This window comes from Theropithecus gelada, chromosome 5, assembly GCF_003255815.1.
Source record: "Theropithecus gelada isolate Dixy chromosome 5, Tgel_1.0, whole genome shotgun sequence".
NCBI classification, from domain to species: domain Eukaryota; kingdom Metazoa; phylum Chordata; class Mammalia; order Primates; family Cercopithecidae; genus Theropithecus; species Theropithecus gelada.
The window spans coordinates 143,472,724-143,499,944 of record NC_037672.1 but is presented as its reverse complement, the minus strand read 5'-3'; the positions used below and the strand labels follow the sequence as shown (position 1 = coordinate 143,499,944).

General features: G+C 37.8%; 1 protein-coding gene across 4 annotated transcripts in view; it reads left to right on the top strand.

Moving 5' to 3' along the window:
* The first annotated feature begins 999 nt into the window (after positions 1-999).
* The window catches only part of SLC10A7 (solute carrier family 10 member 7), a 258,184-nt gene continuing 231,962 nt past the window's right edge, over positions 1,000-27,221 (top strand). For 3 of the 4 annotated variants that reach the window (XM_025385398.1, XM_025385397.1, XM_025385396.1), the window contains exons 1-4: positions 1,000-1,353; positions 5,830-5,912; positions 13,385-13,521; positions 19,091-19,166. In XM_025385398.1, coding sequence (XP_025241183.1) covers positions 1,254-1,353; positions 5,830-5,912; positions 13,385-13,521; positions 19,091-19,166 — 396 coding nt within the window. In that variant the 5' untranslated portion in view covers positions 1,000-1,253. The remainder of the gene's footprint in view (positions 1,354-5,829; positions 5,913-13,384; positions 13,522-19,090; positions 19,167-27,221) is intronic. The other variant, XM_025385399.1, reaches the window with a different exon arrangement.

Sequence of the window (27,221 nt, the reverse complement as noted above, 5' to 3'; positions counted from 1 at the left end):
AGCACTCGTGGCAAGGGAAGGTAGGACTCCCCAACCTCTCAGACTCAATCCCCCACCACCTCGGCTTTGGAATCCCCGACCCTCTTCCTAGAGTTTTCCTGTGGCTTGGGTAGGTCAGCCCTGGGGTCGAGCCAGAGTGGGCACCCGCACGCCCAGGGGCTTGCCAGCGCAGACCCCACTCCGCCCGCGAGTAGCTTGGTTGGTGGGAAGACTTGAGCTCTCACTCTTGCCCGCAAAGGCAAATCTGCCTCGATCCCTGCAGTCCTCCCCAGTCCCGGAGACAGTGTGGGCCGCGGAGGGAAGGGGATCCGGGCCAAATGCCCACCCGCAGGCGAGCAACCTGGCGAGGTCCGGCCCACCTTCCTTGGGTTGCAGCCAACACCGGCAAGCCGGGGTTCAGCAAACGTGGGCGTCTGCCCGGCGCCGGATTTTCAACCCACCGCCAGGAGTAAGGCTCCCTGCCCACCAGCGAGCCACTTTCCCGCGCGGACACCTCTAACTCCTGCAGCTGAGGCTGGGAACTCGCAGATCCAGTGGCCTCCCCTCCCGCCCGCGCACACGTCAGCGCTGGCGTAGTGGAAGCGCCGTAATGTATCGAAGAAGCGCGTCTCCAGGCTTGCATCCCGCTGTCGCAGCTTCAACGGAGAAATCCCTTGCCCCAAACACACGTCAGCCCTACCCGCGGAGTCATGGCACAGCAAAAGAGAGGCTCTCCATGGAGATATGCTCCAGAAACGTGGGTGGCTGTGCCTAAAGGTTTGTTAGAGAAGGACAATCAGTGAAGTCTTGCTGGCTGTGGCGCCTTACGACGCTCTCCCCGACCCCTTGTCATTTAGAAAGTTCCGCAGGTCTCGGCAGCGGTGGGTTTGTTAGCCCCATCCGGCCGCCAGTCTCCCTTGCCCGATTGCCCACGTTTGTCGGCCTGGTCCAAGTTCTTCCTTTCAAAGCATCTGCACCTGCGAGCCCGCGGCCGGAGGCGCTGGGGGCGTTTGTGCGCATGTATTCGAAGGCGCGTGGTAGTGATGGCGGCGCTCAGTGAGACTTTCCTGTCACTGGATACTACTACTCCCAACCTTCCTCAAAGCCGCCGGAGCAACCCCCAGGTCTTTAGTTTACAACTGGCAATTTGACTTGCTCTGCTGCATGTCTGGAGGGACCAAGGAAAGTGTGGAGACGCTCCAGGGATTAGGTGATCGGAGCTTGAAAAGAAAAAAAGCCAAACAAATAAACAAAACCCACCCACCCTAACAAATATGAGGCTGCTGGAGAGAATGAGGAAAGACTGGTTCATGGTCGGAATAGTGCTGGCGATCGCCGGAGCTAAACTGGAGCCGTCCATAGGGGTGAATGGGGGTAAGTGCTGCACCTCTGCCGGCTCCACCGCGGCTCCCACTTCAGAACTAATTTGTTAGTCTTGGAAAGGTGGGGCAACCCTCATTGCCAACGCTTGCCAATTTCAGGGGCATTGACCAGCCTTTGGCCCTTTTGCTGATTTTCTAATTTACCGATCCCAGAGGGAACTTGTAATCAGGAACGGGGCAAAGGAATTTGAGCGCAGGTAGCCTTTTCCGTAGACAAACAATGACTATCCTCAGTGTTAACAAGTGAGGTTACAGAGAATGAAACTTACTCCTCTTGCCTTCAAAGTAGCATCCTATCCCAAGAGAATCTAGGTTGCTGAGTTCAGTATCTATCTTGGAGTGGACGTCATTATCGAATCTACTTTCGAGTCCTCCCCGCCCCCACATTAAAAAAAAAAGTGGAGGAAAAACAAGAAAAAGGGACACCACCGCCCCCAACTCAGATTTTATGGCCCACATGTTGAAGAGTGATGATTTGCTGTAGTTGCTGGCACTCCAGAAGCTCCCAAGCCGACTGACACGTTGCACTCTTTCATTACAGGGCACTACTTCCGTGTGCTGCCGGGATTCAGTTGCTATACTAGCAGTCTAACAGATACAGACTGTTAGACTATGTGTAATGTAGTGTGTGCTTTGGCAAGGAAATGTAGATGGACTGAAAGCATACTTAGATCTCTGAATAGTGGGAGTTTTGTACTGGAGGTGATGGGCACTGGTGGGAACATTAGAAATATTAGGTTTTTTTATGCCCCACCCCCCTATACCTTTAGACAATCTTGTCCTACTTTTCATAAACATTAATTGAATTTATTCAATTCGCTTGTCTTTTTCACATTGTTTGTCAGTTTCCAAGCTTATTGACAGGTTTAATACCTAACTCATGCAACTGGAGCAAATAAGGACCGAGGTGAACAGGCACAATCTTTCATAGTAGGAAGCGCTCAGGAGGATATTTAAAGTTATTTGTATCTTTTTGTTAAAACATGATGGAAGTGAATGAAATGATCTCTCAGGAGAACAGTAGTGGTCCCTTCTCCCCTTAACCTCCACCCAATTACTCTGTTTAGAAGTAGCTTCCGGGAACATTTTAAAAGCAATTATTTAAACCAAAATTGTGGAGATGAAGGCTTTTTTGTTTGTTTTAAAATTTTGTTCTTTTGTATTCAACTAAGAACAAAATGTGTAGAATATGTAACTATGAGAATAAAGCAGTTATTCCTGGTGGTTTCTCCCTCTGATTGATGGTAATAGTTTCTTCTTTAACACCGCTGCTCTGTGAACTTTTGGGAAACTCTTGTGAAGATCAGGTCTGTCAAATGAAGACCCCCCCATCCCCGGAGCTAAATGAATAGTAAGACTTAGAGTACCTTTGCATGATCTGCAATGCACACTTCACTAGGTATCGCTTCTGGTGTTAGATCTCTTATTTGCTCAGTTTTGAGATGAAACTACAGAGGATGTATGATCTTTAACTTTAAATCTGCAGGGGCTAAATTTGGCAAAATATCTTTTACCTTACATTCCCAAATATTCTGTGGGAAGAAAGGTGTTGAATGCTGAATCATTTCCGTGGGGCTTTTCTGCAGTGGCATGTATGAGATAGATTCTGCAAACTTATGTGTTCCATAGACTGCTTATTAACATTTTGGTACATTATTGTATCATAGAAATGCCGTTTCCCATTTTCACTAGTCCTTGTCTTTAATGTAGGATAATTCATTCCTTTGTTTAATTACAGTAGAATGTTAAGAGTGAGAGGGTAACATTTAAAGTGTTTTAAGCCAACATGCTTCTTTTACAGTTGAAGATACTGAAGCTTGATGCCAGGTGATTCTCTCTAGGTTAAGGTAGCTAGCTTAGGGAAGAGGAACTATTGGAGACCGGGTATTTAAAATTTCTGGGAAACTTCTACTTCTCAAGCAAGCCAGATTCCTTGACTTTAAAATCTGCTCCTGAATCACCCTGCTTAGCTGCTGAAGAAATATTGCTTGTGTGAGCTGCTGAGACAGATTCACTCACAAGTGTAAAGATAATGTACCTCTTTGTAAAAGTTTTGGAACAGCCTTCACTGCCCCCAAATGTAATGCCTTTTGCACTTGCCTTCTCCCTTTCCCTCCCTTTTCTCAGATCTCAGCAAAATGATTTGTGTAAATGCCAGGCATATTACATAATTTATTACAGCATTTGAGGAAATCTTTGTTTCTTTTATTCATTGTTGTACTACAAATGCCTAAGACATAGTAGGTCTTCTCTCTCTATATATATAAAATTTTATATATTATATTAAATAATATTATATATTATCATATATATTATGTATAATATATTATTAGGTAATATATATTCTTTCTCAGAGGGGCCTTGAAATATTATGTATATTATATATTATGTATATAACATTATATATCTAATATATATAACATAATATATAAAATACATTATATACATAATATATTATATGTTATGTTATATATATGAAGACTTTATTATTATATATTATGTTATATAATATTTATATTATATTATATATATGTGTTGTTTTTTCCTGAGCTTGGTCTTCTGTCCATATATCAAGCAAGTAGAGAGTTTCAGGCTATGGAGGAGCGATGATTGTTGTCCTGTTCTTTTGCCTAAGTGAGTGTATTAGTTTCTTAGGGCTGCCACAACTAATTACCATGAACCAGGTGGCTCAATACAACAGAAATTTATTCTCTCACAGTTCTAGAGGCCAGAAGTCTGAGGTCAAGATGTTCTCCAAAGGACATCTGGGAAAGAATCCTTTGCATCTTCTAGCTTGTGGTGGTTGCCAGCCATTCCTTGGATTGTGGCAATATAACTCCACTCTCCAGCTCTGTCACCACATGGCTGTCTTCCCTGTGCATGTGTCTGTGTCCAAATTTCCATCTTTTAAGAATACCAGTTATTGGATTAATGATCCTCCTAATCCAATAAGACCTCATCTTAACTTGATTACATCTGCAAAGACCCTATTTCCAAAAATGTCACATTCACAGGTTCTGGGTGGGCATGAATTTTGGGAGTAGGGGACACTATTCAATCTAGTACAAGAGGACTGAATAGAATGGCATATATGAGATGATCTTAGATTTTTTAAAATGTTGCCATATACTAAGATTTCTCAGCTTTGGCACATTGACATTTTGAACATGATAATTTTTGTTGTTTGAGGGGCTGTTCTATGCCTTCCAAGATGTTTAATAGAATTCTTGATCTCTACCCACTAGACGTTAGTAGCACATCCTATCCCCCAAGTTATGACAACCAAAAAACATTTCTAAACATTGCCAAATGTCCATGGAGGGCAAGATTGCCACTGCTGGAGAACCATTGGTATACAGGTATAAAATGTCATTTTCTCAGGACTGCATTTTTTGAAAGAATGTTGTTCTTTGTTAGCACATTAGGTCTTCAAGCCAGTTGTGGACATGTCACAAATGATACTTATATCAACTCACAAATGATACTTTTAACTATTGTTCTCACAGTGTTAACACATTTGACTGCTGCCATCCTAACTCCAGAGAGGATTTCCTGGAAGGCAGGGATCAAGCCTGGCTGGGTCACCACGTATCTCTAGGGCCTAGCATAATTTAATAATAATTACAGTCATAGCAATATATTATTGAGTACTTTATATGCATTATCTCATTCACATGGCAAGTTCTTAATAAGTATTTGTAGAATGAATACTCTTGGGCAGAACTGAATACGTGTGTGATTACAAGCTTTTGTTTCTGGTATCCTAGAAGAAATGAAATAATATTTGCTAAAGAGAAGGGAACCTCTTCCATTGATACTCTTCTTTGGGTTCGGGGGTATTTTGATTGTTATATAAGCGCTGATACCACGATAGATATAATTAGGACCTGTATTGAGGGATGTTGCTTATGTGCTCTCCTGTGTGCTGCTTTATTCTTCTGGTCTGAAGATACTGTGCTGAGCAAGACAACCATGGTCCTTGCCCTCTGGAAAATGCTCTCTGGAGTTAGGCTGTATCACACAAATGCTTACCTCTGTTGGGACAGTAGGACACTAGGGGTGACACTGATATCTAAACTACCATTTGTTGTCCTTCAGTAGATTATTATTATTATTATTATTATTTTGAGACAGAATCTTGCTTTGTTGCCCAGGCTGTAGTGCAATGGTGTGATCTCGTCTCACTGCAACCTCTGCCTCCTGGGCTCAGGTAATCCTCCCACTCAGCCTCCCAAGGAGCTGGGATTACAGGCATGCATCACCATGTCAGGCTAATTTTTGTATTTTTAGCAGAGACTGGGTTTTGCCATGTTGGCCAGGCTGGTCTTGAACTCCTGGCCTCAAGTGATCTACTTGCCTCGGCCTCCTAAAGTGTTGGGATTACAGGCGTGAACAAATAGATTCTTCTTTTGTGCCAAGTTATCTATTGAAATTCTTTTCTAACAATAACTCATTTTTCTCTTTTTAGGACCACTGAAGCCAGAAATAACTGTATCCTACATTGCTGTTGCAACAATATTCTTTAACAGTGGACTGTCATTGAAAACAGAGGTACTGTCATTTATGGGATACATGAAAAGCAGGGAGAAAAATTTAATTTGTACTTACCTTAAATTTCAGAGTCCTTTGGTAAAGCTATTTATAGCTATAATCTGAAGGATTCACTGTAGCAGAAGATAACTTGGTCAGCAAAGGACTTGTGTTTCATTCCTGCATACATGCATTATAAAAGCTGTACAGTTGAGCAGCATGGGTCCTGAGGATGTGGTTATAATGAGTGTGTTTTTAATATGACAGCTGAACTGAAGCATCTACTTTAGTTCTACGTCAGCTTATGGTGGTAACTACAGTGATACCTACTATGCCTGGGCACATTTGAGCTGTTGATGTTCAGTTTGGTTTCCATAACTTTTGTGGATCATCTTTGGTTCCCAGGACTCATGCTATTCAAATAATGCTTAAGTTGTCATAACTTAATTTTTATTTAGAAAAGCTTATTGTTCCTTAGCATATCTATTAAATATTAATAGATGTCTTAAGAGAAATATTGGTGTTTTTCATTTGATACGTATGTGTGTTTGTATATATATACACACACAGAGATCCACACACACACAGCATACCCATATATATGTAATGTTATTTACTGATTCAGGTTTCACCGAACATGAGATTCTCTTGGAAGTAAAGAAATCCAGACATTTTTACATTTACTTGTGAGAGAGGAAGAGTAGAATTTATGATTCTCTTTTGACTTACAATGGAAGAAAATGAGAGAGGAGAAAATACCCATTTGCTCTTGAAGAAATTACATAAAACTATCATTCTAACATCCTGTTCTTATGTAGATGGGAATATCTCACTATAAGAAGGTTTTTTTTGTTTTTGGAAATGGCTTTAAAAATTAAAATTCTGGTCCAGCATCATGTCTTACCTTTATTTATTTTAAGTGTGATTTGAATGAAGACTAAATTTAGTTATTTCCTTCTTAGACCACCCTAGTAGCAACATGGAAAAAATATGACTTTACTAAATTTATGTATTCTGTAGCCATCAGGTTGGTATAAATCTTTTCATTGGGTTTTTTTTTTTTTTTTGAGACAGAATCTCACTCTGTTGCCCAGGCTGGAGGGCAGTAGTGCCATCTCGGCTCACTGCAACCTCCACCTCCTGGGTTCAAGTAATTCTCCTGCCTCAGCCTCCCAAATAGCTGGGACTACAGGCACCCACCACCACGCGTGGCTAATTTTTGTATTTTTAATAGAGGTGGGGTTTCACTACATTGGCCAGGCTGGTCTCAACCTCCTGACCTCAAATAATTCACCCACTTCAGCCTCCCAAAGTGTTGCAATTACAGGCGTGAGCCACCATGCCCGGCCTCATTGGGGTATTTTTTCATATACATAGGATCATTGTGTAGTGTCTATAACTGATAAATTATGTCTCAAGAATTGTAAATATTTTCTGTGATTTCTTGCTCTTCTGAAAATAACTGACACGGGATGAGATTTCCCAGTATGTCAAATTCCAATTTTGGTAAACAATATTGATATGAGAGGACCATGATTACTACTTACAGGGCACAGACTTTTGTTCTGTCAACATATGAGTTCTAATATTGGTTCTCAAATGTGGGGCACAGTGATACAGAAAGATATTTGCCACTACCATAATGTTGGACTGGTCTTGTTTGGAGGTCTTCCTGCTGACCTTGGCTAATGCTCTTTATGGAGTAGCTTTCTAACCCAAGTCCTTTACTTGGGACGTTGCTCTGTGTCCCCTGGTGGCTGCTTAATGGCTACAGCTGTTACTTGTGCCATGGGAAATCCAGAAAGCGACTTGATTTCTCTCACTCCTTAGCTTCTTAATGCGATTCTGTGAAGCAGATAACTTTATGGTATGAAGGAGTTGAAGAAGGAAGAATGTCACAGCTGTCAGCATTTTTCTAAGGACTGACTTCTTTTGTAAGCACCTAATAAACCTTCAGAGTCATCCAGCTAATTTGGATCTAATGAAATGCCGTTATCTCGTGCTTTATCATGGTATCTAAGCAGCAATCAGAGCCATTTCTTCCATGAAAAGCCCTTTTCAAACGAATACAACATTAAGTCATTTTCAAAAGCCATTTAACTTAAGATGTCCTAGATTGTATCATTGTGTAATATTAAACCACTTCTAAACCCTGCTAATTTCATGGGTAACTTGTAACTTAGGAGGTAGCAGTCATATTTGTTTACTAGTTAGTAATCCTAAATTCATTTCAGTGGGGATTACGATTTGTATATTTTATTAGGTCCTAAAATAGTTCGTTTTTGCACATGGGAGACAGTGAATTATTATTGATTTGAGTTTATTTGGAAGCATTTGTGTTGGTCCCATTCAAGTTTGATTTATATTGAACATTTCTTGTATGACTCATACATTGATTTAATGACATGTATTCTAAAATTTATTTTACTAATTCGTTAAAATTATAAAGGACGCTGTACTAATGCAATGCTGAGTCTTCAGTTTTATGACTATTAATTTCTAGTTTTTTGAAATTTTGTTGTATTGAAGTGAAATATGGTCACATTTAAAATTCATATTTAGTTCACTTCAAACCTTTAGTTTCGGAGGATTTGTCTCTTAGCCAACTGTGGCAGGGTGAATTTGTTTAAACAAATATCAATTAAGTGCTTATGGCTACAAGGCATGGTGCTGGGGATAGAAACAAATGTGAGCAGGAGACTCAGGCTGAAAAAAGGTCCTGAGTAGGGCAGACGATGCAAGTTTTTCTTTATTTTTCTGTAAAAAATATTATTTTTTATCCTATTAGCAGAAAAGCAAATATAGCAAACTCTAAACTTTAGACTTATGCTGTTTGTTTCAAGCCCAGAGCTATGAGCCTGACTCTCAGCAAATGAATGAAATGGTCAGATAAAGGGTTACAAGAGAAATCAGTGTCTAATGAAAATATTTCTGTGTCCCAATCAGAGCCCTGGTTTTAAGCAATGCTTGATGCTGTCAGTGAGACTCTGGTACAATCAGTACATGATGTGGAGTGTCTTCTTAAGTTTATTTTAATGAATTTTGACCTATATTACATGTGAATAAACAAAGTATGATGCAGAGCCAACTTTTTGATTATTCATGATGGCACTTATTTGACTATGTGGCCCAAAATTCTACATGGGTATGTATGAAATAATAACTATTTTAGGATTTACAGGGTTTACTTGCTTGTTCTTTTCTGTTATTATCTTGTTTTATCTTTATGGTTGTATGAAGAAGATATGGAAAAATATATGACTCTGGGATTTTGTGAAAGTCTTGAAAATCTTTCTTAGAAGCACTTCCCTATTGTTAAGAGGCCCCTTATGAGCCAACATGGTTGGTTGTGACTTGTTTTGCTCGGTTCTTTACTGTATCATCATCCCGATGCAGTGGGAATTTCTAATTGTCATTTATTAGGTCAGCAGTATTTTCTTTCTTTTTTTTTTTTTTTTGTGACGGAGTCTCGCTGTGTCGCCCAGGCTGGAGTGCAGTGGCCGGATCTCAGCTCACTGCAAGCTCCGCCTCCCGGGTTCACGCCATTCTCCGGCCTCAGCCTCCCGAGTAGCTGGGACTACAGGCGCCCGCCACCTCGCCCGGCTGGTTTTTCGTATTTCTTAATAGAGACGGGGTTTCACCGTGTTAGCCAGGATGGTCTCGATCTCCTGACCTCGTGATCCGCCTGTCTCGGCCTCCCAAAGTGCTGGGATTACAGGCTTGAGCCACCGCGCCCGGCCTGTCAGCAGTATTTTCTAAGCACATTTTAGTTTTTATAACTTGTTTCTTTTGTAATAAAAGTGGTATTTACTTATTGTAGAAAGATTAGAAAGATTAAAAATAACTACTATTAACTATTAACATCCATTTTTTAGTCCTTTTTAAAAAATATGTTTTATATGCATAATATTTTAAAAATAAAATTGTATGGGAATGTAAGTATGTTTATACCCATATTGTGGACCCATACACATATACACATGTAATCTTATCCTATTCTTTTCATGTAACATTATCTACTTTTAACATAATTTAATATTATTTAAATTTTCTCTCTATATTATAACAAAAATGTTTATTTTATTTACTTTTATGAACATATGATTTATTCACATAGTTCAGAATTAAAAAGTATAAAGATATGTGTAAGTCTTTTTTTTTCACTCTTCCACCAACCATCCAGTTTTCTTCTCTGGAGACAGACAATGTTAACAATTTCTGTGTACCTTTCCAGAGATATTCCATGTGAAACATACACATGTGTATTCTACCCCCCTACAGATTGTATTTCATACTGTTTGGCACCTTAACTTATTTTACTTAAAAAATGTATCTTGTACATTGTTTCATCTAAACACATAAAGAACCCCATTTTTTTTGTACACCAAATAGTATTCTGTTGTATGGTTGTGTCATGATGTATTTTTGTTGTCCTCTATTGATGAACATTTAGTTAATTTACAAGGTTTTGCTATTACAAACATGTTGCAAAGGATAACCTAAAAATATATTATTTCCTATATTTGGAAACATATGTGAAGGATAAATTCCTAGAAGTGGAATTGCTAGGTCAAATGATATATGTAGTTTAAGTTGTAACAGATATTCCAAGTACCTAGAATGGTACCAGGTGCTCAGTAAGTATTACTTAAATGAAGGAATGAATTGCCAGGTTGTGCTCTCTATAGGTTATGCCAATTTATACACCTATTGATAAAGTAGGGGAGAGATTCTGTACACCTGCATTCTCATCAACAGGGTATTTAATAGCTCATAACACTCCAATTAGATTTTAACTTTTTAAATGATTCTCCTATTTTTGGACATTTGTTTCCAGATTTTGCTCTAATAAATAACATTGTGATGATCAATTTTGTGTATAAATATTTACAATCACTTTTTATATCTTTAGGATAAATTCCTAGTCATAAAATTCTGGGGTCCAAGAATATGAATTATATAGTCCTTGATATGTATTACCACATTAATTTTCAGAAAAGTTATGCCATTTTTATTCCTATCAGAAGTATATGCAGTCTGGGCATGGTGGCTCATGCCTGTAATCCCAGCACTTGGGGAGGCTGAGGCGGGTGGATCACCTAAGGTCAGGAGTTCCAGACAAGCCTGGGTAACATGGCAAAACCCTATCTCTACTCAAAATACAAAAATTAGCCGGGTGTGGTGGTGGGTGCCTGTAATCCCAGCTACTTGGGAGGTGGAGGCAGGAGAATCGCTTGAACTCAGGAGGCAGTGGTTGCAGTGAGCCGAGATCGCACCACTGCACTCCAGTCTGGATGACAAGAGCGAAACTCCGTCTCAAAAAAAGAAAAGAAAAAAAAAAGTATATGCAAAAATGCCTTAGTGTATTCTGGCTAATCATTTCATTATGGTATTTTAAAAAATAAAAATACTAATATTTGTTTAGTGTTTACCAAATGCCTCTGAGTATATTTAAATGAGATTTGGCTTCAAGGCTGTTGAGAATGAATACTCTGAAACTGCTGGTGCTCAAGTTTTCTCTGGAGTGGAGCTCTAAGAATTCTGATTCACTGTAAGGATGGCTTGCTTTCTCTTAGGTCTGATCCCAGGACCTAATGTGACTTCTGGTAGGCTGAGTGTTTTCTAGTGGTCCTAAATTAGATTGCCAGAAATTCTTTAGATGTCATTTAGGGATGTCTTGTGACCTAACAGGAAGGAACTGCTGTGTGGATCTCCACACAGGGAGATAGACAGTGGGAAGTGATGAGACTAATCTCAGAATGTGGTGATGAGCGAATTAGTCTGCATTAACGTACTGTTGATTAAACTGATAAACTTTGGCTAATGTCTCTGAGGCTGAGGATCTCTTGAACATCTTACCTGAACAAAGGGGACATTGCAGTTCTATACTTACAACCAGTGACTGTCTGGCATAGTTGAATATGCTTTAATGATCACTTGCTTGTTTTAAAGGACTATAGTTTTTCTAGCACTTTCCAATTTTATTTTAGTTTTCCATTTTGTTTTTATTTCAACACAATATAAACTCAAATGCAAATATTGTTAGTTTATATCTATTTGAATCCCAGAGGTTAACTAATTATCCTTTTTTTAGGTGTCAAACTCGTAACGTGTGCCTGGTTTGTTATGTTTAATGTGCATTTTTTTCTCCTCTTGGGGTAGCATTGGGAGAAGCAGGCATGGGTTTGTTAGCATGCGAGGAAATTTAATTCTGATATTCACCATATAGTAACTCTCAACTTAAATTTCTTCATCGGTAAAACATCGGTAAAAACATCAGATAATAGTATTTACTTAATTAGGTTCTTGTGAGGATTAAGTGAGATAACATGTAAAGTGACAAGCTCAGATTATGGCATAAAGCTGGTATTCTGTTAATGTTAACAAAGAATCTAGTGTAGATTGTGGAAGAAAATGCCATTTGGAATTAGAGACTATCATTGAGGGAAATGTTTTTTAAAGTATTAATTTGTAGATTCAGTAACATCTTGCCAAATCAAGGACTTAAAGCCTTGGTGCAACGCATAGAGGTTAATTACTGTATTTGGTTGAAATGTGATAGATGTTATTAAGGTTTTTTTGAAAATATTTATTATTTTATATAGGTAAACATACATGCATGTTGTTCAACAATCCCCAAATCTATGCTAGTATAAAGTATAGTTGGCTTAGTCCTGGTCCAGAATTTTACACATCTGATTTGTTAGGGCTTATTGTGTATTGTAAAGAAATTAGAAAAGAATAGTTAATCGAGACCATCCTGGCTAACACGGTGAAACCCCGTCTCTACTAGAAAAAATACAAAAACTAGCCGGGCGAGGTGGCGGGCGCCTGTAGTCCCAGCTACACGGGAGGCTGAGGCAGGAGAATGGCGTGAACCCGGGAGGCGGAGCTTGCAGTGAGCTGAGATCCGGCCACTGCACCCCAGCCCGGGAGACAGAGCGAGACTCCGTCTCAAAAAAAAAAAAAAAAAAAGAAATTTTAGGCCGGGCACGGTGGCTCATGCCTGTAATTCCAGCACTTTGGGAGGCCAAGGGGGCGAATCATGAGGTTAGGAGACTGAGACCATCCTGCCCAACATGGTGAAACCCCCGCCCTACTAAAAATACAAAAATTGGGGGGGGGCCTGGTGGTGGCGGGCACCTGTAGTTCAAACTACTCAGGAGACTGAGGCGGGAGAATTCCTTGAACCCGGGAGGTAGAGGTTGCAGTGAGCCAAGATCTTGCCACTGCAATCTAGCCTGGGCAACGAGCAAAAACTCTGTCTCAAAAAAAAAAAAAAAAAAAAAAATTTTAAACAAAAATACTTTATAGCCTTCGTAAGTAACTTTTTTCTCTTGCATTGTCTCATGTGCATTTACTTATAGATAAAAATTTTAGCTATGAAAAAACTCGAAATTAAAAACTAACTCATGTGATGTTATTTTAGTAGCGATCTCCTTTCAGGAATAGTTTTCTTACCTTTGTTTATTTTGTTTCCTTAATTTTTCCAGGAGCTGACCAGTGCTTTGGTGCATCTAAAACTGCATCTTTTTATTCAGATCTTTACACTTGCATTCTTCCCAGCAACAATATGGCTTTTTCTTCAGCTTTTATCAATCACACCCATCAACGAATGGCTTTTAAAAGGGTATGTTTAAATCTTTAAAAGTGGGTCCACTTTTAATGGGGCGTCTCTAGAGACATTATTGTTTCTGTGGCAACTATATACAAAAGGGCTTGTGTGCTATCTTAAAAGGAAGTAAAAACACATCTTTGTTTTCCTTTAAAACAATAGTATTTCATCAAGGAAGTTCATCAAATAACAGAATCTTAAGATACACCCTCATGCTTCATCCTGAGGTTTTAGGATGAGCACTTTTCTGAGAATTTTAAAGAGTGGTCTTGGAAAAAAAATGAGAAGGACTAGCAGATGTAAGATCTGTATGCCAGTCAATTGGATGTCAATTAATTAGAAAATAGTGGAGTATAAGGTGTGTTTTAGAAATGTATAAGAAAGAAAAAAATACCTATATATGGGACAAACGTTACCTTTTCATTGTTTTATGTTTGATATAATAGTTGAACTTAGACCCTGAAGATTGAATTCTGACCATATCCCTAACATACTATGTGACTTTGAGCAAAGTTTTGAAATAGTTTTTAATGTCAATTTCCCTATCTAGAAAGGAGGATAATCATACTTTTACCGCTTATTTACCAATGATGTTGGGGATATCAATTGAAATTACTTATTCATTGATTCAAGTTATTTATTTAGCTTCTACTTTGTTTCAGGAGTTATTATAAATATTGGAGAAACAACAGTGAAATGCCCATTAGTTTTGCATGTTGGGGAGTCTCAGGGGGTGTGGTATCAATAAACAAGTAAGTAGATGAGCAAGATAGAGATAAATGATGTAAAAAGAACAAAACAGTGAGATAATGTGAAAGTGGTTGGGTGGGCAGGCTGGTGATTAATTTAGATTTCAGAGTTCTGGGGGCAGAATGTTCTAGGGAAAGGAAACAGAATGTACAAAGGCTCTAGGGCAGGATCAAGCCTGTTGTTTTCCAGTCAGTAAAGCAGCCAGGAAGGCCACAGCCTGGTGATGTAGAGGAAAAATACTATGTCCTAACAGTAGAAAAGGAGGCAGGAGTGCGCTATATAGAGCCTTATAGGCCATGGGACAGTGTTTGGATTTTATTCTGAGTGCTATAGGAAGCTATTGGAGGGATTGGAATGAGGGAGTGATGAGGTCTGATTTATGTTTGCAAATGATTCTTCTGATTGCTATGCGGAAAAGAGATAGTAGAGGGGCCTGAGAGAAATCAACTCAGAGAGTAGTGGTGAGGTAGCAGTTCAACAGAGAGAAATGAATGTGTGCCAGATAGATTTTACAGTAGAGCTTTCATTGGTGATGGGTAAGGAGGATATAGAAGGAGGACAGAGGAACCAAGGTTTTAGGTTGGAACCACTGGGTAATTGGTAGCATCACTTACTTAAGAGGGGAAAACTAGGTTAGGAGGCATGGTGGAAATCAAGAGTGCCATTTTGGCCAGATTTAGTTTGAGAGAATGACCATCAAATTTCACCAAAAAGTGTAAAATGCCACATAAATATGATGACATCATTTTAGAGCAACAATGTATTATGCATATCAATAACCAACAGCTACTGAATATCTACCATATGTAGGCCACTCAAGGAATACAAAGATATTTACTCATTTTTGTTGTCTTCTGGGAACTTCCAACCTAGTTGGTTATATAGGATACACACACACACACACACACACACACACACACACCCCTCCTAGTAATCACCAAAATGCGACACCATGTGATTTTTCAGATGAGTGGTGTAATCAGTTAAAGAATAAGCAGTTCAGCAAAGGTTGGGTACTCTTGGATTTCAAAAATGAGGCATTAATGAGATACAAAGATAAAATGTTTCCATAGGGTTGGCTTGCAGAAGGCCTGAATTACTGGGCTGAGGAGTTTGCATTTGAAGCTATAGATGATGGAGAGAGAGCTGTTAAAAATGCTAAACAAGCACATAACAACATGTTTAAAAGTGGCTACGAAGGAAGATTAATTGGACAGCTTGCAACTCAATATGCTAAATAAAACAAACAGTTCTGACTTCAAGATGTTGAACTTAAAGGAATATACACTTACCGTAATTCACTTAGAGAAAGCTCTTCCTGGCTTAGTGTTTTTTCCCTTCCCCTCCCTAATTTGAAAGTACATACTTAGTATATTAACTTGAAGGGGTTGCAGAATCATGTTTAAGTTGTTGAAATAAAGATATTCTGAGCACATACTCCTTACCTTGCATAGTAAAGGGACAGAGTAAGGTAGAGGGAACATTGAACAGGCCTTTGTAAGTGTCCAGATTGGCTGAGAAGCATCTGGACAGGGATGATGGTGGCAGTAGTCATGGAGGAAACTGGAAAGTTAGTTGTGACAGATTGATTTTTTTTTTTTTTTTTTTTGAGACAGAGTCTCATTCTGTTGCCAGGCTGGAGTGCAGTGGCGTGATCTTGGCTCACTGCAACCTCTGCCTCCTGGATTCCAGTGATTCTCCTGCCTCAGCCTCCTGAGTAGCTGGGATTACAGGTGCCCGCCACCGTGCCCAGTTAATTTTTGTATTTTTAGTAGAGATGGGGTTTCACCCTGTTGGCAAGGATGGTTTCAATCTCTTCATCTCGTGATCTGCCTGCCTCGGCCTCCCGAAGTGCTGGGATTAAAGGTGTGAGCCACTGCGCCCAGCCACAGATTGATTTTTGAGGAGCAAGTGGAGTCACATATAACTTCAAAGTTTCAAACTGGATCATTAGGGAAAAAACTGGTCCCATTGACCAAAAATATATGTAGATTCAGAGGGGAAGTTTATTTTTTAGAAAATATATGAATTCATTCTGGAGATCTGTTGTACAGCATGGTGACTGTAGTTAATAACGTATACTAGAAAATTGCCAAGACAGTAGATGTATATGTTAATTAGTTTGATTGTGGTAATAATTTTGCAGTGTATACCTATGTCAAAACATCATGTTGTATGCCATAAATTTTTATAATATTTGCTTGTCAATTATACCTCAATAAATTTGGGAAACAAATATATAAATACAACATTAGACGTGCTTAGTTTAAAGTGGCAGTCATAGGCAGCTACAAATTTGGGAATTGTAGTTAGGGCTAAAAAAAAAAACAAAAAAACCCACCAGAATGACTGGTTTAAAAGACAGAAACTAAATTTGAATGAACTACAACAGTAACCATGAAAATATTAGAGTGCCCTGAGAAGGAGGTAAGCAGAATGAATATGAGGAAAAAGATACCAGATTTGGTGATTTGGAGATTACTGGTTACTTTAAGGTTATTATTACTATTAGAGGGGGAAGAAATCTCCTTTCAGAGAAGTAAAGAGAGAATGGTCTGTGGGGCCATGGAGGCAGGCAGTCTTTAAAGGTCAAAAGTGAGTCACAATGAGAAAAGTGGGATTGTATCTTGAGGAGGCAGCACCACTCATTTCACTCATTTTGCTATTAGTTATCTACATTTGTGCATTGACTCTTCTGCCTCCTTCAATGCAGGAATAATGTTTTTATTTCTTTTTAAAAATTCTTTCTTGTAGGATTTTACCCATAGAAGATATATGTATTCAGTGTATAGTTGGCAAATTTTGTCTTTTATTTATTTATTTTTGAGATGGCATCTTGCTCTGCTGCCCAGCTGGAGTGCAGTGGCGCGATCTTGGCTCACTGCAACCTCCGCTTCCTGGGTTCAAGCAAAATTTTTGTCTTTTTAAAGCTATGAGAATTCTGCTTTTTTGCATACAGAAGGGAAGGGGCTGGAAGAGGAGGGATGAAAAAGTTAGAAAGATTGAAAATGCATGAGAGGATCTGTCCTAGTATTGGGGGTAGGGGAGACAGAAGGCAGAGAGGCTGAGGTGGGAGGCCTAGATAAGTCTGTGACCCATAAAAGTTTTACCCCAGATAGGTGGCTTTGTGAGTTTGGAAAGTTACTTAACTTCTTTCTTCACTTCAGTTTTCTGTAAAATGGGAATAATAATAACAACTTATCTTAAATATAACTTTTGAGGAATAAATGAGATAGTATGTAAAGTGTTTAGAATAGTGTCTACTACAAATGGTAAATGCTCAGTATTAGTGACAATGATAGCAGACTCTAAGGAAGACTCAGAAATTGGGAATTCATAATAGGGCAGACCACTCTAGTAGCTCTTGGTAAAACAGATCTGGAAAGAAGACCATATTGAATGGAACTGAGTTGGAAATTCCAGTTTTCTTATGCTTCAATCAAAATGAGTTTAAACATTATTTTTCAGATTTCGGACCTAATGTAAATCTATTGCATAAATTTTAGATAATATATTCTTCCAAAAATGAATAAAAATACAGTTGACCCTTGAACACTGTGAAGCTTAGAGGTGCCAACCCCCATGCAGTTGAAAATCCACATATAACTTTTGACTCCCCAAAAACTTAACTACTGGTAGCCTAACCATTGACTGGAAGCCTTACCTATAATATAAAGAGTCAATTAACATATACTTTATATATTACACGTATTACATATTCTTACAATTAAGCTACAGAAAAGAAACATATTAAGAAAATTATAAGGAAGAAAAAATATATTTACTATTCATTAAGTAGAAATGGATCATTATATAGGCCTTCATTTTTGTCATCTTCACATTGAGTAGGCTGAAGAAGAGGAAGAAGTCTTGCTGTCTCAGGCGTAGCAGAGGCAGAAGAAATTCTTGTATAAGTGGGGCCCTCACAGTTCAAATCCATGTTGTTAAATGGTCAACTGTAACCTTTAATCATACCCATTCAAAATCTAAGTCAGATACTCTGTGTCCTCTATGCCCTGTATGAACTTTCCACTTAGGCCAGATACCTGTTCTCCCCAGAAGATATATTCTATGTGGATTTTGAGTAATTAAAAAAATTTATAGTACTTAAGTTTATTACTCATAGTTTCATTTGCTTGTTATGCAGTTTATTTTCTGTCCTAAACTAAGAAAATAGACCTGTCATGATCTTGGGTGTGTGCACTTAATTTAATAAAAACCAAATTGAGAATAGATACTAGAATTTACTACAGAGTCTGAATGCAAAAGTGTATGATTGTGTCATGCCTGTTTCTGTAATGTTATTACAACATTAAAATGTCTTTTATGAGATGAAGGTTTGAAAACTACTCTTCTATAGAAAGAAATCCAAAGATACAAGCTTGTGTCTTGTCAAGTATTTTGAACTTTGGAAGTGGTTTTGAAGATTTAGAGACTTCCTACAAACAAAATGTAGGGAAAATATTTTTCACTTTACCTAAAAATAACCTAAGATTACATACACTTACCAAATGATTAGCCATTTTGGTTATCTTTCAATGACTGAACTCACTATACCTTGACTGCTTTTTGAATTGTATAATAAGTGCTTAAATAGCTTAAAATAGACTCACTCAAGCCTATGGAATAGCATAAGAGATTAGAACCCATACATTTGCAGCACCTTGTAAGCCATATTGCCTTGTGCAGACTTGTCTAAATTCAACAGGGCATGTGCATCAATAAATATGCCCTTATTTTCATTTGCTCAGCCTTGCTGTTTTAGAATGAATGTGGTGACAGCTGTCTATGATTTAAAAAATTATTTATAGTTGGATTTTCTTTTATTTTTCAGTTTGCAGACAGTAGGTTGCATGCCTCCGCCTGTGTCTTCTGCAGTGATTTTAACCAAGGCAGTTGGTGGAAATGAGGTGAGTCATGGGGCTACCTTATTTAAACATAAGTGCATGCTGTGCTTTTATTTCAAAATTGTACCATAGTTTTGAACATGAAGGGCTGATGTTGCAGAAAACTCCTAGCCATAACAGCTTGTGAAAGAAGGAGGTGTACTCACATACTAGCATGATGCTAAAATTGATCATGATGGATGGAATTTAGGATTTCAAAGAGAAGAGCAAGGGAAATGAGTGAAATAGAGATAGTGACTTTTCTTCTACCTCAGTGGAAATTGGGAGACAAAGGACAGAGAAGACCTGGGAAAGGCATTTTTCATCCAAGATTCACAGCCTGAGGACATCTAATATGGCTATTCCTTATTTCCAAAAAAATTCTTAACAAACTAAATTGATGGGGAAAAGTTCAATATGTTTAATGACAAGTGAAGATGATATAAAAAGAAGAAATTAGGCTAGGTTTATTAGATGAATTCAAAGAGATTATTCAACTGCTAGGGGACTATGGCACAATAATTGTATTTGTATATTGGGGTAGCAATTGTCCAATGCAGAAGCTACTTATAGGGGGTTCTTCCCTGGTTGAAAGGCCCTATGACTTTATACTGAGGGACATTCATTTGTGATAGCTTATTTCTCCTTTTCTACTTATATTCTCTCATTCAGAAAAAAAATGCTATTGAAGGAGGGAAGATAATGGGTTTCCACTTCAGTTCATTCTTAGGATTCTACTTTCAACATCGATTTTCATTTTCATCCCCTTTCTGTTTTCCAAAAATATTGAGTACCTGCTATATTGAAAACAGGTTTATGGAAGTATCATTGACATATAACAAACTGTATAAACATAAACAGTTTAATACTTTGACATATGTGTATACTTGTGAAACCACCAACACAATCAAGATAGTGAACATATCCATATCCATATATACACACTCAAAGAGTTTCCTGAGTCCCATTGACATTCCTTCCTTCTGCCCTTCTCAACACCCCCTTCCCCAGGCAACCACTGATCTGCTCTCTGTCACTGTAGATTAGTTTGTGTTTTTTAGAGTTTTATGCGATGGAATTATACAGTTTGTGCTCTTTTTTTAAAAAAATCTTTTCTAGCTTCTTTTACTAAGCATACATATTTTGTAATTCATCTATGTTGTGTTCATTAATAATTCAGTACCTTTTTTGCTGAGGAGTAGTATTTTATACAGATATGCTACAAATTGTTTATCCATTCACCTGTTGATGGAAATTTGGGCAGTTTCTAATTTTTGGCTATGAGCATTCCTGTAGAAATCTTAAGTTTATATATAACATACCCCCATTTCCTTGGAAATATCTAGGAGTGGAATGGGTATATCATCTGGTAGGTGTAAGTTTTAGTACCTTTTAATCAAGGAAGAATCATCTATAAATAGTTATAAGCCTCCTATAAATAGCTTCTGATGTAGACTATTTCTCTCAATATACAAGCACTCTTCTTTTACTACATATGTATGTTTAACTTTTAAATAAATCACCAAACTATTTTTTAAAGTGGTCATACAGTTTTACATTCCAACCAGTAGCGAATGAGAGTTCCAGTGTTCTACATCCTAGTCAATATTTGGTACTGTATTTTCAGTCTTTTTAATTTTTGCCATTCTAATACGGTGTAATGATATCTCATTGTGGTTCTAATTTAATTTGCATTCCCAGTGATACTGAGTATCTCTTCATGTGTTGATTTGCTATTCATATGTCTTCTATAGTGAAATGTCTATTAACTCTTTTGCTCATTTTTTAAAAAATTGGGTGGTTTGTTTACTTATTGATGATCATTAAGAGTTCTGTATATTCTGGGTATGTCTCTTTCATCAGATATTTGCTTTGTCAATATTTTTTTCCTAGTCTGTGACTTGTCTTATTATTTTTCACCAGTGTCTTTTGAAGAACAGAATGGTAGTGGAGACAGTAAAGGTGATTGGATTCTGGGTGTATTTGGTACAGGATATGCTGATGAATTAGATGTGGGGTGTGAGAGAAAAAGAGGGATCAAGAATGATTTTAAGGTTTTTGGTCGAGCAACTGAAAGGATGAGGTTGCTGTTGCTATGTGAGAACAGGTTTGGGGAGTATTAGCCTATAGAGGCTAGGCTATTCTGGGATAACTAAGAACTTCAAAATCTCAGTGGTTAAAAATATACATTTATTTCTTGTTCATGGTACATGTCCCATGTGGGTCAATGGGAAGGTCTTTTGCCATCCCCAAAGATGCCAGATTGATTGGAGGCTCTACTATCTTGTAGGTCTACCCCCTGGATGGAACACACAACATTTTCACTTGCCACAGCAGAGAGAAAGATTGCAGAACCACAAATAGGTTTTTCACTGCCCAGGTTGACAGTGATACATGGCACTTTGCTCACATTAAATTGATCAGAATAAGTCATAAGGCCTTACCATGTGTTGTCATTTATGTGTGCTGAAGGAGAAGGGAACTGACCTTAGTGAATACTTGTAATGTCAGCCATATAGGTAAAGATCAAGAGTTTGGTTTTTTGATGTACTAAGATGTCTATTATATATCCAAGTGGAAATACTAATGAAGAATTAGAGATATTAGAATTAGTAGTTTAGCAAGTGGTCTAAACTAGAGATATAAATTAGGGAATCATCAGTGGATAAATGTACTTAAAGCCAAAATTGGATGAGATTTTTTGGGGAGAGAGCATAGATATAAAAGAGAAGAGGTTCAAGGACTGAGCCCTGGATCACTCCAACATTAAGAGGTCAAGGGAATGAGGAATAACCAACAAAGACAACAGAGAAAGCAGCAGTAATGAGAGCAGGAAAAACAGGGGAGCATTGTGTCAGGGAAGCCAGGTGTCCTGGAAGCCATGTGAAAAAGTGTTTGAGGAGGAGGGTCTGGTTCACTGTGTAAAATAATGCTGATATAAGTTGTGTAAGGTAAATTCTGAAGATTAGCCACTGAATTATGCTACATGGAGTAACTGGCAGCCTGACTAGAGTGGTTTTGGTGGAGCATTGAAATAAAAGCTTATTTGGAGTAGGCTCAAGAAAAAAGTAGGAAGAGCAGAATTAGAGATAGAAGTAGAGTCAACTGTTTTGAGGTTCTCTGTGATGAAAGGGAAAAGGGAAATGAGGTTGTATTTAGAGGGGATGTGGGGTAGAAATTTTTTTAATGTAGAAATAACAGCATGTATGTACCATGATGAGAATACTACACTAGAGAGGAAACTGTTGATGTAAGAGAGAGTGTGTATGCTGGAGTAATATATTTGATCAAATGAGAAAGAATAGTATTGAGTTGTATGACTGTCAGTGAACCTTGGGCTGTTTATTTATAATAACAGAAGTGAAGGCAGAGTGTGTGGATATGGATGTGTGTAGCTGGGCAGAAGGGGTATACTTGGTCTTTTTTAATGGTTTTTATTTTCTTAGTGAGGTTGGAAGCAAGATCAACAACTGAGAGTGATAATGAGGTAGGTGGTATTGATGTTTCAAAAGGGAGGAGAAAGTGTGCAGTTGCCAATTAGATGAGGAAAGTGAGTTAACTTGAGGGTATGGCAGGACAGCTAGGCTGGACTGAGGAGCCAGCTGAGATGTGTAGACATGCATTGAAAGTGAAGCCAGGCATTGTGGTTGTGTGTTTTCTCAAAGCCACATTTAGCTTCTTAGTGTAGGAATGAAATTAGCAGATAGCTGGATTTAACCAAAGATTTCATTATGTCAGGTAGTTTTTACTATTTGCCATATGATTAGTGAGATAGAGGAGGTATAGGAGTTTTAGACTAGTATGCTCTGTGGTTTTCTTTCTATTGTGATTAGAGATAAATGTGATTTGTCTAATGGTGATTCCCTTAAGAGGTGTGCAGGCTATATTGATTTTAGAGACTAAAAACCTTTTTGTTCCCAACTTTTGGCCAAAGTTCACATTTCATCCATATCCTTGACAGTAACATAGCATTAGATTCTTCTAAAGTCTACTTACATGTTTATTCCTTCAATAGATAAATTGTTTACATTAATGTTCCACGTTAATAATGTGGAATTTAGAAATATCTCCTTTGTTTTCTAAAAGTGTTAGTCTATTTCTTTAAATGTTTATATTGTATAGTTTCATGATTATCAAGCATTTTTGTAGACCGGGGTATAAGATATAATTTTTCATAAATCTTGAACATCAAGTTTCAGAAATGAAGTTTGCAGAGTCTAGTTTGGTCCTATCTTCTGATATGAAATGAGTAGACTATTTCATATTTTCACCAGATAGTAGGAGAAAATGATCAGCAAGAAAAGGTAGTAGAAAAGTTTAATGCTTTCCTAAAATAATGTTACTAGATAAGTGAATATAGACTTTTGTTGAAGTAAATGTGAAAGAAGATTAATCTTCTGTATAATATATTGGAAAGAATGTAATCTAAGGATGGATAGTGAATTTGTTGGTGTGTGTAATGAAAAGGTCCACAAGCTGGGCTCACTGTGACCTAGTATTTGATGAAGGCCCTGATTCTGCTTTTCTGTGATTCTCTGCTCTGCCTTGCATGTAGCAGCTCTGTACTCACATGGGTTTTAAACATAGCAATAGAATTGCTGTGGCATATTTCCATGTTGCATTGTCCTTGCAAAATGTTCTTGATGGTGTTTATGTCAAGTAGGAAAACGTTTTCCTTCAGGATTTTGTGTTATCACCTTTTTCACATTTAGTTGATGCTCATGTATATTTACATATTTATATGTAATATATACATGTTTAATATGTGCTCTCATGTACTAAGTAAAGTGTATGGTTGTATAGCATATTTGTTTTTAATGATTTGGGGATGTATGCAGTTGTAATGGTGTCATTTGAAATGATTATTTTCATTTTGCAAAGTTGTTATAGAACGTAGGAGGAAATTTGTTTCTGCTACTTACACACTTTTCATTTTAAATGATTTTCAGTAAAATTGTTGGTTACCAAAAGATTTTGTCATGGGTTGTACTTTGGCAAGAAGTAACTTTATTGCTTTTTGTTAGTTAAAAAAAAAAGTCTGTTCTTATAACTTAGGTTATTTTTGTTTCAGTGAGCCAACTAGAATTTATAATGACTTTTAGCAGCAGAAGGGACTCAATGTATGTGCATAGCAGTATATATACCCTGAAATGCCAGTATATTTCTCAGGTAAACAAATGATACTGTTTAGTGGTAAAGCTGACTGACAATCTTCTTTTGTGGCTTTTACATTTTAAGCTATTTTTATTTGAATATTAGAAACATGGTCAGCTTCTTATTTGTGATTGTTATTTATTCATTTGAATATTTTAAACACAAGTTTTCAAAACTGCAAAATTGTAGAGTGTGCTTTGACATGGTCCAGCTGGTGGCGATTGTGGCTGTGTGTATGTGTGTGTGCATGTAGCTGTAGTTCCTTTTTAAGTAATAGAAAAAGTAATAAGGCCGGGGGCAGTGGCTCATGTCTGTAATCCCAGCATTTTGGGAGGCCCAGGCAAGGGGGGATCACCTGAGGTCAGGAGTTCAAGACTTGCCTGGTCAACATGGGGAAACCTCGTCTCTACTAAAAATAGAAAAAATAGCCAGGCTTGGTGGCATGCGCCTGTAACCCCAGCTACTCGGGAGGCTAAGGCAGAATAATTGCTTGAACTCGTGATGCGGAGGTTGCAGTGAGCCAAGATTGCGCCATTGCACTCCAGCCTGGGTGACAGAGCGAGACTCCATCTCAAAAAAAAAAAAAAAAAAAGGAACAAGAAAAAGTAGTATGAGTTGGTTAATCCTAATTTTATTGCCAAAAATAAGATAGATCAGAATGTTTTATATTTTATTCTGACATGGGAGGCAAAAGATAAACACTTATTCTTTGTTTAAAACTATATATGTTTGTTTAGTTTAAATTTCTGTTCCAAATACAAGATTCTGTGATAAAATTTTTTTTTGATTTTTTTTCCCTCCAAAAGCCTTACAAAGGTTTTAAACCTGATGAGACTTGCTAAGAGAATCATTGTATTTAAATTCAAGTTACTACTGCCTTACAATAACTGTCACGTGGATTCCTTTATAAAAGAAAAAATATTTAAGAAACTAGAAAATTATTCCCCTACGTTTGGAGAGGGAGTTATGTGATTTTCATAGTATTGTTGTAGAACTGTTTCATTTCTCTATCGTTTATACTGGTGTTCAGTGAAAAAGCAAGAAAGGTAGGGTTTGGGAAAGAGGCATTGTCTTCTTTTATCTCAATATTGCTTCTTTTGCATGCTGAGAAAAAGAAGAATTCAGCTAAAAGCCATTGCCTAAAAATGTGAAGTGAGTATGAAACCTTAACATCCAAGTAAAGTTGCAAAGCTATATAGCTTTGCAAAATTTTGAGAGCCTAGGTATTAAACAAGTAGAAGAGAAATATAATTAAGGAATGTCTGCCTTCAAATATCTGAAGGAAAAAAGAAAAAAGCATTAAGAGTTGTAATAGATAAAAGTCAGGGCAAGTTAGAAAGGAGTCTTTAGTCAGATCTGGGAGTAATATTTAAACTCTAGGTTATCTGTGTTTAAAACCAAGCCTGGCAATTCAAACCATGAAAATAGGCACCTCTACCACTAGTAGCAGTGTACTGACTATAGGCATGTTATTTATGTTTATTTGCGCTTTTTTGATTGTTTGTTTCTTAAAATGGATTTCATGGATCACTTGCACTGGCATTACCTGAAAGATTAGAAAAGTAAACTTAAATTCTTTATATCATATCCATCCTAGACATATTGAATTAGAATGTTTAGTGGATGGGCCTCAAGAATCTCCTTCTTTTAAAAATTATGAAGCCTATCATAGCTACAAAAAGTGTGTAAAACACATATACACAGTTTAAAGCACAATATGCACTTCTATGTCCACCATCCAGCTTTAGAAATAGAATACAGTATTCAACCAGTTGTTAAGCATCAACTTTAAGATACTGTTTTCTACCATAGAGAATAATAAGGATAGTAAGATCTTACAGGGGTGAAAAAGTAATCTTTTGGTCACCCATAACAAGGGTCATAGCTGACATCCCTATGACAAATGACACATTAACAAGAGAAAAGCATAACAAATTTATATACCTAAAGTTTTAGGTGACATGGGTAATTTCAGAAATGTAGACCCAAAGAGCCAGGGAAAACTATATTTTTATGCTGTCTGATGAAATAAGTGGATAGTTGGGGAGAAACATGGTTGGAAAAAAAAGGGGTATGCTCTAATGGTAATAAACTGGGGCCACTTAATAAGGCCAGGTTTTTCAGATTCTTTTCTATGTCTCTGTAAGACTTGCTTTCCCTGAGTGTGAGAAAGGACACCTGTCACATGAGGATCTTCAGGGGAGAAGGGAGGAAGTCAGAGTGACCTTTCTGCTTTCTATGATCCACCTAGGGGAAGAGGAATTCTAGTTTCTATGATCCACTCAGGGGCAAGAGAAAGAGGGACAGGAGACAGGAGGGCAGGAGAAGGTTAGGGAGACCATCTTGCTTTTGAGGCCCCCTTGTCTGTCTCAGCTCAAAAGTACTCAGTATGCCACGGCACCATGCTTTAGAGTATTGTGTTCTGAGACATGACAGTCCAGTGCCTGACTTTGAGAAGCTTACGTTTAATGTGATATTACAGTATTCAGAATCTCTACTTCATGTTATAAACCTCACAAAAATAGGCAAAGCATAGTGGAATAGTTTTGCCTAGATGACCCTCATCGTTAAATTATTGTTTTCCATTTTAATGTAGAAAAAACCAAAATGCACCACAAGTGAGGTCAGCTCCACCCAGCTGTGTGGGACAGCCAGAACTTCAGGTTAGGAATCTAGACTGTGTTTGCTACTTGCAACGTTAGGCTATGGTCTTGCCTAGTCTAGTATTAAGACAGTGTGCTTCTTTTAATGCGAGCATATTTAGCTGGCATTTTAATTATATTTTACTTAGCGGGTTGAAGGATTTTAGAACTTTGATAGTCATGCTGAATTCCAAATGCATTTTAAAGAAACATTTTGATTTGGGGTATAGAAGAAAGATAACGAGTGTGTGTGTGTGTGTGTGTGTGTGTGTGTGTTTACTTT